The 14,946-nt window shown below is 40.4% G+C and overlaps 1 protein-coding gene and 1 pseudogene across 6 annotated transcripts in view; one reads left to right on the top strand and one right to left on the bottom strand.

Annotated features, from left to right (window-relative positions):
• Window positions 1-14,251, bottom strand: part of Ros1 (Ros1 proto-oncogene) — a 150,536-nt gene extending 136,285 nt beyond the window's left edge. For 2 of the 6 annotated variants that reach the window (XM_017313855.1, XM_011243147.2), the window contains exons 1-2: window positions 13,684-14,251; window positions 632-676 (exon numbers count right to left, since the gene is read on the bottom strand). In XM_017313855.1, coding sequence (XP_017169344.1) covers window positions 632-676; window positions 13,684-13,809 — 171 coding nt within the window. In that variant the 5' untranslated portion in view covers window positions 13,810-14,251. The remainder of the gene's footprint in view (window positions 1-631; window positions 677-13,683) is intronic. The other 4 variants (XM_017313856.1, XM_017313857.2, NM_011282.2 and 1 more) reach the window with 3 other exon arrangements.
• On the top strand, window positions 8,101-8,720 carry Gm18513 (predicted gene, 18513; annotated as a pseudogene).
• Window positions 14,252-14,946: the final 695 nt, after the last annotated feature.

The raw sequence follows: 14,946 nt of genomic DNA on the forward strand, positions 1-14,946 counted from the left end.
CGTATGAAATCTCCTCAGAGTTAGGATCTCAAGCGGAGAAAAGTATAAAAATCTTTGTACTGGAAAGCTCTTCCTATTTCAGTCCGAAGGTCTCACAGGCAAGTGAGGTGACCTCTTATCTGTCCCATGATAATAACACTGCTATGTTTTCTTGTTCATGGTTTTATGCATGTGTCTGAAAGATTTGTGGTTTCATCAAACTCAGGCCTAGCCCAGTGCCTGCCACATACATACGTTGAGTCAATAAACATTTGTTGGGTAAGTGAATCTACATGCAGAAAAGTAATAAAGCCACAAAACATAAAAAAGCTGAAAGATACAAGAACTGTATAGCCCAACCTCTTATCGTCAAATGATAAAACATTAAGTCATTTTTCCCAAGTCATCCAGCTGTGTAGGCAAAAATCATGAATCTGTGTTAGTCCTTTGCTTTGTTTCTACTTTAACACGCTTCATTTTTTAATGAATTCTATAATTCAGGCTTCTCACTGTTTTCAATAGACCTTTTCTCACCAAACATGCGTAAGTGAGACTTTAGCATTTACTCTTATTGTAATAAAACAGACCAATATTCCTTTTATTTTGACCAACATAAACTGAAAGTTCTTGACAATAGGAATAATTTACTCACCGCCTCACTCAGATTGTACCGTGTGCCACTGTCAAGCTGCCTGCCCTGCAATGATGAAGGAATAATAAACACAACACCATCAGTATTATCAATACCATAGATACCCTACCAATGCACCATTACGATTTTTAAAAATCTACCTGAATGGTGTTCTTCTCATTTGTTTCCCAGTAGTAGAGTGATTTGCCAAGTGTTTTCTTTCTTACTTTTTTTTTACTTTGTTTTTTTAATTAGGTATTTATTTCATTTACATTTCCAATGCTATCCCAAAAGTCCCCCACCCACTCCCCCACCCACCCACTCCCACTTCTTGGCCCTGGCGTTCCCCTGTACTGGGGCATATAAAGTTTGCACGACCAATAGGCCTCTCTTTCCACTGATGGCCGACTAGGCCATCTTCTGATACATATGCAGCTAGAGACACAAGCTCTGGGGAGTACTGGTTAGTTCATATTGTTGTTCCACCTATAGGGTTGCAGATCCCTTTAGCTCCTTGGTTACTTTCTCTAGCTCTGATTTATTTATTATTATATCTAAGTACACTGTAGCTGTCTCCAGACACCCCAGAAGAGGGCATCAGATCTCATTACAGATGGTTGTGAGCCACCATGTGGTTGCTGGGATTTGGAGTCAGGACCTTCAGAAAAGCAGTCAGTGCTCTCAACCGCTGAGCCATCTCTCTAGCTCACCAAGTGTTTTCAAGTCATCTAATCTAGAGCAAATCACGTATGTAGTACCTAGAAATTCTGCAGCATCTGTGTGGGTGGGCAGGAGAGCATGGATCTGAAAGGACAACAAGGTGTCATGGCAAGTTAAGTGGGCCTGTGGATTAGCTTTCCTGAATTAGAAAAAGAACTAGCTTCAATTTTCCTGCTTTTTTTATTACCCAGTAACTTAGGTTACTGAGTAATTCCACAAATTTGGAATGTCATATTTAATAAAACATAAATTATCAGCCAGGCAGTCATAGTGCATGCCTTTAATCCCAGCACGTGGGAGGCAGAGCCAAGTGGATCTGAGTTTGAGACCAGCCTGGTCTACAAAGTAAGTTTCAGAACAGCCAGGGCTTCGCAGAGAAACCCTGCCTTGAAAATGCAAGCAAACAAACAAACAAAACAAACACGATTTCTCGCTTCCTTTCTCACATATTTGAAATTTTTAAGAAGGCATAGGGCTGGAGAGATGGCTCCACAGTTAAGGGTACTTGCTCTTTCAGAAAACATGAACTTCAATGTGAGCACCTACATGGTAGCTCACAATGACTAGTGATTCCAGATCCTTGGAATCCGATGCCCTCTTCTGGCCTCTGCAGGCACTAGGCATGCACATGGTGCAAAGACAAATAAACAGGCAGAGCATCCATACACATAAAATAATAATAAAATAAATAAAAAGTTTAAAAAAAAAGAAAGGAAGGAAAGGGCACTTGTTTGGGTTAGAGAGACAGCTCAGTGGCTAAGACTGCCATGTAACAGAGGACTTGAGTTTAGTTCCCATTACCCACATCAGGCTGCTCACTACCACCTATAATTCCATCCTCATGGGATCTAATATCTTCTTCTAGCCTCCACAGATACTTGCATCCACATGCAGGTACCCACACAAAGACATTCACACACTTACAAACAATTTAAAATAACAAATACTTTTTAAGAGGAAGTTTCTGTTTCATCTTGTTTTATCGTCCTGGTTTGGGAAATAAGGTGTCATGTAGCATAAAATGACCTCCAAAAGAGTATACTGGGTCAAGACATGATTGAGTTTAGTTGTTTTGGGCTTTGGTTTTGGTTTTGGTTTTGGTTTTGGTTTTGGTTTTGGTTTTGGTTTTGGTTTTGGTTTGGTTTAGTTTAGTTTGATATGGTTTTTCCAGTGCTGGCAATCAAATCAAGAGCCTTGTGTTTGCTATGCAAGAAGTTTCCAATGGTTGGTTGGTTGGTTGGTTGGTTGGTTGGTTAGTGTAAGGTTGAGTTTTTGTTTATTTTGTTGTTGGTGGTGATGGTGGTGGTGACGGTGGTGGTATAAGAAAAACAAAAGGAATTGGAGGGGGAGTGTAATTTGCCCATTTTCATGGTCCTTCTTTGAATGGAGTCCTTCATCTACAGGAAGAGAATAAAGGATAGCAGTTCTGGCCCATAATGCTGAAGTCAGTACTGGCATGGTGTCCCATGAATATAAGTTACTTTTCATTCATGCTCTGCTCTATAGACTTGTACAAACCACAGGCAGAGGCAACCTACATGGACATTTCTAGTACTGGTTGGTTCTGATCAGAATCTCCATGATTTGGTTTGAGTTGGTTTGGTTCTATTTGGTGAAACAGTGTTTCACCATGTACCCTAGCCTTGTCTAGAACCTCAGTCCAACTGCCTCACCTTCTGAGTCCAGATATTATAGGTTTGCCACACCATTTCCCTTTGAGAATTTGCTGAAGGAGAAAGCCTACAATGCCTCAATCTAAAATAAAGAACAACAGGCAACTAAGGAATGCTGAAAGTGGGAAGAAATAGTCTTCCCCAGGGAAGAGCATACAGTTGGTTATCCAATGCCAAATGGATAACCTGAAAACATATGAATACACATTACATTATATGGACTGAGCAAATTGTGTTTCTGTATTTATGAATATGTATAATATTTATATATTATTTCTCTATATACACATATATAATACAAATGTGTATACACATATTACAACAGTAAGAGAAAAACACCATGGATTTTAAAGAGAACAAAGGACAGGGTTCACAGGAGGGTTTGGGGGAGGAAAGAAAACAGGGAAATGGGGTGATTACATTATAGCCTCAAAATATTAAAAATTATTTTTTAAAAAAGTTTGCTATTCTGGGAGTGATGGCACATACCTTTGATACCAGCACTCAGAAAGCCGTGGGAGGTGGATCTCTTTGAGTTCAAGGACATCCTGGTACTAAGTTCTAAGGTCAGGCAAGATTACAGTGAGACCATATCTCAAAAAAACAAAACAACAAAAACCAAAAGGTTTATTGATATGAACCACTGAATTGGAGAAGTAATTAATACAACACGGAGCATAGTGGCATCCTTGGCTTCCAGTTCCATAAATATCTCACAGGAGAGGACAAAAAGTCCCAAGGATGGAAGCATGGTTTAGGCATCCAGTGTGGCCATGGGACACCGTTTCATCACAGGGCACAGCCCATTGCTAAGCTAACAGTAAACTCACTCCTTTCATACATTTCAGTCTTAATTTCCTAGACTTGGAATAGTCCCTGGTGTGTAACTACTGTTCAATAGATATATGTAAAAAATGTGTCAAGAGCATATTCCTCCCCCCTGGCAATGGTCACAGAGACACCTTGGTGGTGGTGGTGTTCCTGTATCAGTCAAGGGCAGAGCATATGGCAGTCCTTTATTCATCCTAAGTTGATGCCTAGCTTGGTGGACAAAGTTGTTCTGTCCCTAGGACTTTTTTTTTAAAGATTTATTTATTTATTATACACAAGTACACTGTAGCTGTCTTCAGACACTCCAGAAGAGAGAGTCAGATCTCATTACGGATGGTTGTGAGCCACCATGTGGTTGCTGGGATTTGAACTCCGGACCTTCAGAAGAGCAGTCGGGTGCTCTTACCCACTGAGCCATCTCACCAGCCCTCCCTAGGACTTATAAAAATCAAATGAAATCAAATCCAGGCAGCCCAGCATGGAAGGAGGAAGACTGAGACTTGTGGACCACCATGCCCCACCCCACCCCCCAAAACCAACCTTCCAGCCTTTGGCAGAGATGGCCCAAAGACACCCACTTGCCCACACCACACAGCTCAGATGGAGGCTGTCACCCAGCTCTCTGGCCAGCCTGTAGTGGGAGCCACCACAATGTGTGAGTATGTGGTGGTCAGATGGGAGAGCAAAAGAAGTGGAACAGCTTGAGCATTATGAAGAGATAGAACTAGAGATTTGAGGGTGGAAAGGAGTAGCCTGTTATGAGTGGTCAGCTCTGCCACCTGGGGCCATGGTAAGATCCCAGCCTGAGCTGCTGCTGAAGGCCATGTCTGAGTCTGTGGCTATACAGGCTCAAGGGTCAGTGCCAATGTCCATGGCTGAAATTACCACTAGAGAACCTAGAAACGTCCAGAGAGGTTTGGTAAACTGCTTGTGCTCCGATTTCGAAGATGCAGGCAAGCTGTTTTCTCTGTGAACACCATGGACCCCTTTCTCCTAACTTTGGATCTCAGCTCTCACTGCAAAGCTCTAGTTGCTCCAGTTATCTCCCTCCAACACACAAACCTTGTCCCACATCACAGATACTCTTGACTGTTGCAACACCTACTCCTACGAACATCCTTCTCTACTCTGGCATCTGAGCTGGAACTAATCAAATTCTTAACTTCCTCCCTCGCTAATGGAACTGAGCAGCCTGCTCTGCATTTAAACTCATTTTAACATATACTTGCTCCTTAAGAGAAATGCTTGACTTAGTATTTCTCATTTCATGAATAAGAATAACTGATACATAAACCACTTACAGTGCTTCAGAGCTATAATTCCAGCATTCAGATATCTAAGACAAGAGGGCTGATTCAAATTCCAGGCCAGAGAATGAGACTCTGACTCATTACACACACACACACACACACACACACACACACACACACACACACACACACACACAAAACACTATGGACTGGAGAAATGTCTCAACGGTGCTCCGATTGAGCACCTGATCTGAAAACACTGACTGATCTTCCAAAAGACCTGGGTTCAATTCCCAGCAACCACATGTCAACTTATCACTGTCTTTAACTCCATCTTCACTCAGATACACATGCAGGCAAAACACCAAGGCATATGAGATAAAAAATAAGTAATTAAAAAAGAATAACTTCTCCACAAAAAAAGGGAAAAAAAAAGAATCAAAAAAGGTTAAACTCATAACATTCTGAGAAAATTCAATCAAGTAATACACTACTATAATACAATTTTTTAATGTTTTTATATATCAGTTGAAAAGTAGAATTGGTGCGTGAGTCAGTGGTACAGCACTAGCTTGTCATATGCAAGGCTCAAGGTTCAACCACAGCTGCCAAATATGAACATATAAATTTAAATATTTAAGAATTTTAGCCAGATGATGGTGGTATATACTCTCAGTTCTAGCACTTGGGGGTCAGAGGCAAGGGACTCTGAGTTTGAGGCCAGACTGGTACACAGGATGAATTCCAAGACAGCCAGGGCTACCCTAAGAAACCCTATCTCTAAACCTTTTGTTAAATAAAAATTATAATTCAGTACAGGCTTTTAAGTATCTATTCTCACCTGGTGCAAACTTGCTATATGCCTTTCACATAGACTCCTGATTAGTTATGCAATAATTCCAAATAAGTTTCTTGATGTTCAGGGCTAAAAATAACCATCTTTGATATTTATTAATAAATTGTTTTCTAAAAAGTTATAATTTACCTCTTAATCAATAGTGAATGCTGACCCTACCTTACCCACACTTTTGTTAACCATGAGCATTTTTTCATAAATACTCATATCTTTACCAAGTTAATAGCAGAAATAATTTATTGGTTTTTTTCCTTTCCAGTTCTTTGCTTGACCTGAGGTTAACTATTATCACATGCATTTTAGCAGTTTATAATTATTATATTTATTGGGAGGTGGCTTGAGCATGTCACCAGATGTGACAGTCGTGGAGCAACTTGCAAGAGTGGGTTCTCTGGTTCTACCATATGGGTCCTAGGGATTGAACCTAGATCACTAGGCTTGGCTGCAAGTTTCTTTGCCCACTTAGTCATCACACTAACCCTAAAACTCCTTTTGTGGTTATCCTTTTCCTATTTTAAGTGCTTTTGTGTATATCCAATGGAAAACTAATCAAAAATTTTATATATCACTTGCAATACCTTTTTTCACACTGGAATTTTCTTTTTATCATTTTCTGTCTATTTTCCTAATAAACAGAATAATTGAAGTTTTAAATAGTTAAACTGGCTGGATTTGTTTTAGGTTTTTCTTTCTAAAGATTTATTTATCTTACTATGTGAATTTGAACGTTTTTCCTGAATTCATGCATGTCTACCATATGCACACCTGATGATCACTTAATTCTAGGACTACAGATAGTTGTGAGCCACCATGGATTTATGGGACTTGAACCCTGGTCCTTACAAGAACAAATGCTCTTAACCTAAACCCACTTCTATAGCCCCATTGTAGGCTGTAGGGGGTGGTTCTGATGTTTTGATAGGGGATCTGCATGTGAACACTGAAGGTCCTGTTCCCCAGTTGGTTCTTGAGCGATCAATAGGGATGCTCGTGACCATTGAGCTGGGCAGAATAGACAGGACTTGCAGTTTTCCCACAGGCAGGCTAGTAGGCACAGAGGAGGAGAAAAGTATTCACCATTCTTCAGAGGGACACAGAGCCATCACCCATGTGAGATCAGAGTGGCCATTGGCTGCTTCTCTGCTTGGGCCTGGGGTAGCAGGAGAAAGATTAGAAACGTAATTAAGATGAGGGCAGAGTTAGGGGGCTGAACAAGAAGAAGATAAATGAGAAACTGAAGTGAGAGTTGAGTTAGAGGTGTTGAGCTTGGAGTGAAAAGAAGGGCAGGTTAACTGAGAGAGGCTTAGAAGAGCCTGACCATTGAGATAAAGCATATCAAAAATAAGCTAGAGAGAGAGAGAGAGAGAGAGAGAGAGAGAGAGAGAGAGAGAGTGTTTCATCCATGGATCTGAGGGAACCTGGGTAGAGCTGGTAGCAAGGTTTGCCCAGAGCTTAAAGCAGGGTAGCAAAAAACTACATGCTACAGTAGGCATTCCTAGGAACTCATAGGGTTTTTTTGTTGTTGTTGTTGTTGGTTTTTTTTTTTTTTGTTTTTTGTTTTTTTTTTTTTTTGGCATTTTCCCTTATAAATTTGTCTACTATTTAATGAAACAAAGTCATGTGTTTTTTTTTATTTGTTTGCTTTGTATTTTAATCACACCCTTTTTATAGCTCCTAGAAGTTATTTGCACCTGGTGATAATAGAGGGATTTTATTTTTTTTAACAGGGCATCTGGAGGATTGAGTGCTCAAGGTAGTCTAACTACATAGGGAGTTCAAAACCCAGCTTATATGATACCCCATGTCAAAAACTAAATGGTGTAGTTATGTTAGTTTGAATCTTTATCTACAAAGCTAGACATTGTATCATGCAGCTGTAATCCCAGAACTTGGGAGGGAGAAGCAGGGGAATCCCAGAGTCTGGGGAAAAAAGCCTGATCTCTCTCTCTCTCTCTCTCTCTCTCTCTCTCTCTCTCTCTCTCTCTCTCTCTCTCTGTGTGTGTGTGTGTGTGTGTGTGTGTGTGTGTGTGTGTGTGTTTCTCTCATTTTATATTTATATATATATGTACATATACATATGTACATATATATATATATATATATATTTAAACAATTACTTAAAAGATTTTGTCTTAAAAACAACAAAGAAGGAGTTGTCAGACTTCTGATCCCAGCGTGAATGAGACTGTATGTGTCAATGAGATAGGAAGATACACATGCTTGTCCACAAGTGTATTGTGGTGTGACCTGTGAGTTGGAAATTGATGACTGTGGCTCCCCATGGTGTCCATATGGTGCCACATGTCAGGTGCTCTTGGGGCTTACTTTAGTGACTGTGCACCACTGTGCACTCAACTTTAATGAATGTGCCAGTCAGCCATGTCTCCATGGAGGTTTATGTGTGTGTGGAAGAAATAACTACTACCATGACTGCACAGGGTGTGGATTCCCAAGGACACACTGTGAGACCTTGATGCCTCTTTGCTGGTCAAAGACTTGTCATAATAATGCTACATGTGAAGACATTGTTGGCAGCTATATTTGTCACTGCTGGCCTGAATACACAGGTACTCTATGTGAGACCGTCTTAAATAAATGCATTATCAGCCCCTTCCAATTTGTTGGGAAATGTACTGAACAATATTTTTGGACACATTGTTGGCTAGCCTTCCTATTTTAATTACCCTGGAACCTTAGGCTATGTTTGTATCTGTCAGCCTAGATTACATACAGGAGCCTAGTATGAGATGCTCCATCCAGCAGCTAACCAAAACAGATGCAGTGACCCACAGCCAAACACTAGACAGAACTCTGGAAGTCTTGTGGAAGAGTTGGAGGAAAGAATGAGGAATCCGGGGTAATGGGGGTCAGAGGCAGATAAGGACTCCTAAATAAGACCAACAGAATCAACATGATCATCAACAGATCATGGACACTTGGGGCTCCCAGAGTACCAACAGTGAGTACCAACTGAAGAGCATACAAGGGCTGGAACTACTGCCCCGCATATGTAACAGAAGTGCAGCTTGGTCTTCATAAAAGTCCCCCAACTACTGGAGTGGGGCTTACTCTAATTCTATTCCCTAATTGGCCTGTCTTGTCTGGCCTCAGTTGGGGAGGAAGTCCTACAGTGATTTGAAGCACCAGGATTGATTGGTTTCCCCAGGATGGACCTCCCCCTTTTCAGAGGTCAACAGGAGAGGGATGGAGGGAGTCTCTTGGGAGGAAGGACTGGGAAGAAAGGAGGGTTGTGATCTGGATGTAAAGTGAATGAATAGATAGATAGATAGATAGATAGATAGATAGATAGATAGATAGATAGATAGATAGGAAAAAAAGGCAATAAAGGATGAACTGTCAACTTTATCCTTACCCCTTATATACATAGTTTTAGATTTGGATTATTTTCCATTTTACTGGCCAATCTATTTCTACATGAAAACAAACTATGCAAATTTCTAGATGTTGCACAGAATTTGGGGGTTACTCTGTTATCTTACTAAGATTTGTTTTTTATTATTTTAAATTATGGAGGTGGGATTCTAGTGTGCACTTGAGTACAGATGCTCACAGGCTCGAGGAATCAGAGTTCCCTGGTGCTGGAGTTAGAGGTAGTTGTGAGCCCTGCAGCCTGGGTTTAGGCTGAGTTTGAGCCTGGGTTAAAGCCTAGGTTAAGATGTGGTACATTTACACAATGGAATACTACTCAGCTATTAAAAAAATGAATTTATGAAATTCCTAGGCAAATGGATGGACCTGGAGGGCATCATCCTGAGTGAGGTAACCCAATCACAAAGGAACTCATACAATATGTACTCACTGATAAGTGGATATTAGCCCAGAAACTTAGGATACCCAAGATATAAGATACAACTTGCTAAACGCATGAAATTCAAGAAGAAGGAAGACCAAAGTGTGGACACTTTACCCCTTCCTAGAAATGGGAACAAAACACCCATGGAAGGAGTTACAGAGACAAAATTTGGAGCTGTGACAAAAAGATGGACCATCTAGTGATAGCCATATGCAGGGATCCATCCCATAATCAGCTTCCAAACGCTGACACCATTGCACACACTAGCAAAATTTTGCTGAAAGGACCCAGATATAGCTCTCTCTTGTGAGACTATGCCGGGGCCTAGCAAATACAGAAGTGGATGATCACAGTCAGCTATTGGATGGGTCACACGGCCCCCAATGCAGGAGCTAGAGATATTACCCAAGGAGCTAAAGGGAACTGCAACCCTATAGGTGGAACAATAATATGAACTAACCAGTACCCCGGAGCTCTTTTCTCTAGCTGCATATGCATCAAAAGATGGCCTAGTCGGCCAGCACTGCAAAGAGAGGCCCATTGGACTTGCCAACTTTAGATGCCCCAGTACAGGGGAACGCCAGGGCCAAAAAGGGGGAGTGGGTGGGTAGGGGATTGGGGGGGTGGATATGGGGGACCTTTGGGATAGCATTGAAAATGTAAATGAGGAAAATACCTAATAAAAAAAATTTTTAAAAAATCAGGAGGAAAATGGGAAAATACAGATGCATCCTATATCAATGCATCAAAATAAATTCCATGTGGATAATTAAAAAAAAAAAAAAAAGAAAGCAAAAAAAAAAAGAAAAAAGAAAAGAAAAAAGAAACAAGCTTGAGGGTCTTATGAGATGGCTCAGTGGGTAAGAGCACCCGACTGCTCTTCTGAAGGTCTGGAGTTCAAATCCCAGCAACCACATGGTGGCTTTCTGGGGTGTCTGAAGACAGCTACAGTGTACTTACATATAATAAATAAATCAGAAAGAAAGAAAAAAAGAAAAAGAGAGAGAGAGAGAGAGAGAGAGAGAGAGAGAGAGAGAGAGAGAGAAAGAAAGGAAAAGAAATCCCGCATGCACTTCAGCCCAGTTATCTTGTTTCTGTTGTTTTTAAGTGTTTTATGTAGACATACAAAAAAAGTTATTGATATTTGCACATGATTTCTTTAAGCAGAGCAGCCTCCTGAAGCTTGTATTTTCTAATAGTCTTTTAGTTGGTCCTTGATTAGTACATTTTAAACTGTATCATTATTATTCTCTAATTCATCAAAACTGTGAAACCATAATACAATACGTGGTTTGATCACGTGTCTAGTGAGCACACCATTGCCATGTCGCCGTACTGCAATGATCACGAGGGCACTGGTCACATCGTATTGACCTTGTTGAGTTTCCAGCAGCAATCACTGCAGAGTTGGGGTAACACAGATTTCCAGGAAGTCTACTAAATAGAACTGCTAAGTCCTGAACTTGGTCCTCAGTTATTAAATCATTTCTATAACTGAGAAAATTGTGATAAAACTAAGCCTTTAATTTTCTGCTGCGCCCTGAGGATCTCCAGCAAAATGCACTTCTACAACTTAATTTGACTATGAATTTTGGGGGAGGGTTGTTTGAGTGACTGACTGACTGATTGATTGGTTGATTGATTCTATTTTATAAGCCATCTCATAATATTAATAGTCTTAAGAAGATTCACTATTTGTTTCCCTGGAGCACACGGCGTCTAGAATTCAAGTATAAGGCCATTAATATATTGAGCTCACACATAGAGTCTCTCAGTGAACACAAAATTCCCTCTACTCAAACACAGAACTCAGGCTTGTGCTTTCCCCAGCAATTCTAGCATTATTTTCTGCGGTTGGCTTGTTGTGGTCACTGTCTGTCTTACTCTGTAGACAAGTCTATCCTGGAGCTCACTCTGTAGCCCAGACTGACTTCAAACCTGTCCTGATTCTGCATCTGCTTCCTGACTGCAAGAATCACCATGCTTGACTTAATCCTAACATTCTTTTATTCAAGAATGTGTTTCGTGTTTAAATAAAAAACAGAAACTGCCTTCATATCAGCCACCTATCAAAATCCTGACATCAAAGATGCTCTTCACAGCAAATGTCCACATTAAAAAGGACGGCAGAGAATACTAAGTGTCTCATGCTTCGTGGCTACGTTCATTTGTCCATCCACCTACTGCTGCCCCTCCCAAACCTGAGTGGGAGGCTCAGTTTAGAACACTTTATTACATTTACTGGTCAAACCAGCAGACTGTGTCTCTTGCAATGGCCACCTCAGGGCCTGTGCCCTCTGCTGTAGGTGGTGAACGGAAGGCAGCTCAACAAAGGAACTGTCTGGGCTACCAAACCCTGAGGGCATGGAGCCCACACACAGAGAACAATAAGGAGAACTCAAAGCAAAATGAAGACTGCAGTTTTGAAAAATAATCAAAATCAGTTTCAAGAGTAAGGAAATGGATATCCTGCAGTGGTACAGGCTCTTAACAGAGCTCTCTAAATATGTTAAAGAGCTTATTTCCAAAGACCTTCAGGATATAAAGGGAAATCTATAATATAAGGTAAAATGAAATGGTTTTATGTAAAATTATAAATATGTTTAAGCCAGCCATAGTAGCTTGCTATTGTAATTCTAATCTGAGGCAGACTGGAGGATGAGGATTGCCAGGATTTGGGGGCCAACTTTGACTACAAAGTGAACCTCTGTCTCAAAATAAAATTATATATACACACAACATACATACCAAGATATGTTTGAGAAAAATATCAAGGGTTAACAGAGGGACCACCAGTCTTCCTTCATTTTTTCCTGTTTAATCATATAAACCATATGGTGGGGGAAGGAGTGTGTGTGTGTGTGTGTGTGTGTATCCATTGACTTCTCCGGAAGTGAATGAAGAGGTCTTTTTTAGGGTAGAAGAGCCTATTCTCATACAGCTCCTATAGGCTAGGCTGGCATGACATTCCTGCCCCCCTGCCTCAGCTTCTCTCACAATACTTGCTTCTATTTGCAAGTTTGTAACATAACTACAAAAACGCAAAGCAAACCTGTCTGCATCCAAAGCAGTGAGATCTTGGCTAAGACCTTTGTAAACTCTTTCTAAATTGCTACCATCTACAGTTTGCCCAAGCAACAATCTACTGCTTTACTTAAAACGGATGTGTGTAACACCTTTTTCTAATCTGCCAGAGACCTCTACCTCCAATATGTTAGCTTAAGGATGAGTACGGTGTTAGACACTTTGTTACTTTATAATAAGGGTACAAAATGGCATACCTAATCTATCATGTTATTTAACCCTTAGATAGGAACAAGGCATGTCTTCCTGGTACAGCCTTTGGTTTTTCAACTTAATTTAGGAACATAAAATATACAAGTAAGCACACCCAAGTCACTATCATACAAGTGAGGCAATATCATACAATACAGACAAAAAGGACCACAATAAGAAAGAAAAATGTTCATGTCAAAACTGATTAGTCAACCTGAGGAATTCTTAGGAAGAAATAAAGAGACATAAATAATCCTGTCTTTTGACACAAAATGTTGTACCTGGCCTCTGCATCTGCTTCCTAGTCAGCGATCCATCCATAGTACCAACAAAGTGTACCAAAATTCTAGTTTATATTTTAAACAAATATTAATTATTTTATAATAAATTACTGAGTAGTTTGTAAAATCTGATTCCATTTAAGGCCTCCCATACCCCCCCGCTGAAAAATCTAGAATTTGATAATAATTAAATAAAATATCCTTCCTTACATTTTGAAGCTATATATTCTCCTTCTTTGGGGGGTTTGGGGGGAAGGGAGAGACAATAAGCAGTTTTCTTTGCGACCTTGTCATGAAAAGAAAACGAACCTGTCAGTTGCAAGTGGGATTCATATCCTAATCTCTGCAAAGACAAAAGTCGGTGAAACTTACCAGGTTAGTTACACAGGACGTTAGGCAGCTGCTCAGAACTGTACTCTGTGCCACAGAAATCCATATGATGCACCCAAGGACCACAAACTTCACAAGTTTCAGGGTGAGCCAGCAGATGTTCTTCATCCTCAGGAGGGCTGGCTTCCTACACAGCTGGGGTCCTCATAGCTCCACCTTGCTTTAAGAACTCTTTAGGCTTCATACTTCAGTTGCAAGTGTGACAAGTAGGTTTTCTGTTTTCTTTCGCAATGTTAGAATATCATTCTCTCTTTAAAAAGAATATTGAGGCCTTTGGATTAGTTTAGACCTTTGGATCTTAGATAGCCCAGAACATCGCAGCAAGGCTATTTTATAGTTTAGCTTCCTTTTGCTCCCATAACAAAAGACATTCCCTGGCTAAAAGTTAGATCCAGGAAGAGCTCTACACATGCTAAATAAACAGGAGAAACTTAGATTGCTTTCCAGCGAGCCAGGCCACACAATCCTGACACAGGACACTTAGGTCGGTCAGCCACCGCACTTCTTTGAGGTTGACTGAGCTATGCAGGAAATTGGGTTTTGACTATGCATGCTTAGCAAACCGTATCTCATAACTGTTTTAAAAATTAGAAGCTTTAGTAGTATGCAATGAGCTAGAGAAGAAAATAGGAATGCTTTGAAACCAAACACTTTTTTTTTTCAAAGAGCAAAAGAAGCTGAAAACTAGACATGTTCTCTAAGGGCAAGTTCAAGACAAGGAAGTTTGTTAAAGAACTCTCAGAATTTGACTACATATTAACTAAAATACTGCCTTATCAGGTCTATTGAGACAGAAACCAAGCACCATAGAGAACTAAGATACTTACAAGTGTAGCACCTTGGGAAGAAAATATGATACAAAATCTCCATGGGTCTATCACTCAGCCAAAGTTCACCTGAAGCTACAACAAAGAATTTAAAATCAGCAAGCTGCAGGATTCAGTCACTCTGGATAGACTGACTCCAGTTTCTCTCCACCATCCCCCACGCCACAGACAGAATTTTCTATGCCCAGGTTAGACTTCAAGTCTCTCTGTAGTTGAGGATAACTTTGAACTCTGCTCCTTCTGCCTCTTCCATATTGTTTTTAAGATTTATTTATTATGTAGTGCTATGCCTACATGCACACCTGTGTGCCAGAAGAGGGCACCAGGTCTTATTAGCAGATGGTTATGAGCTACCATATTGCTGGAAATTGAACTGAGGGCCTCTGGAAGAGCCATCTCTTTAACTCTGAGCCATCTC

The sequence above is a fragment of the Mus musculus genome, chromosome 10 (genome assembly GCF_000001635.26).
Source record: "Mus musculus strain C57BL/6J chromosome 10, GRCm38.p6 C57BL/6J".
NCBI classification, from domain to species: Eukaryota; Metazoa; Chordata; class Mammalia; order Rodentia; family Muridae; genus Mus; species Mus musculus.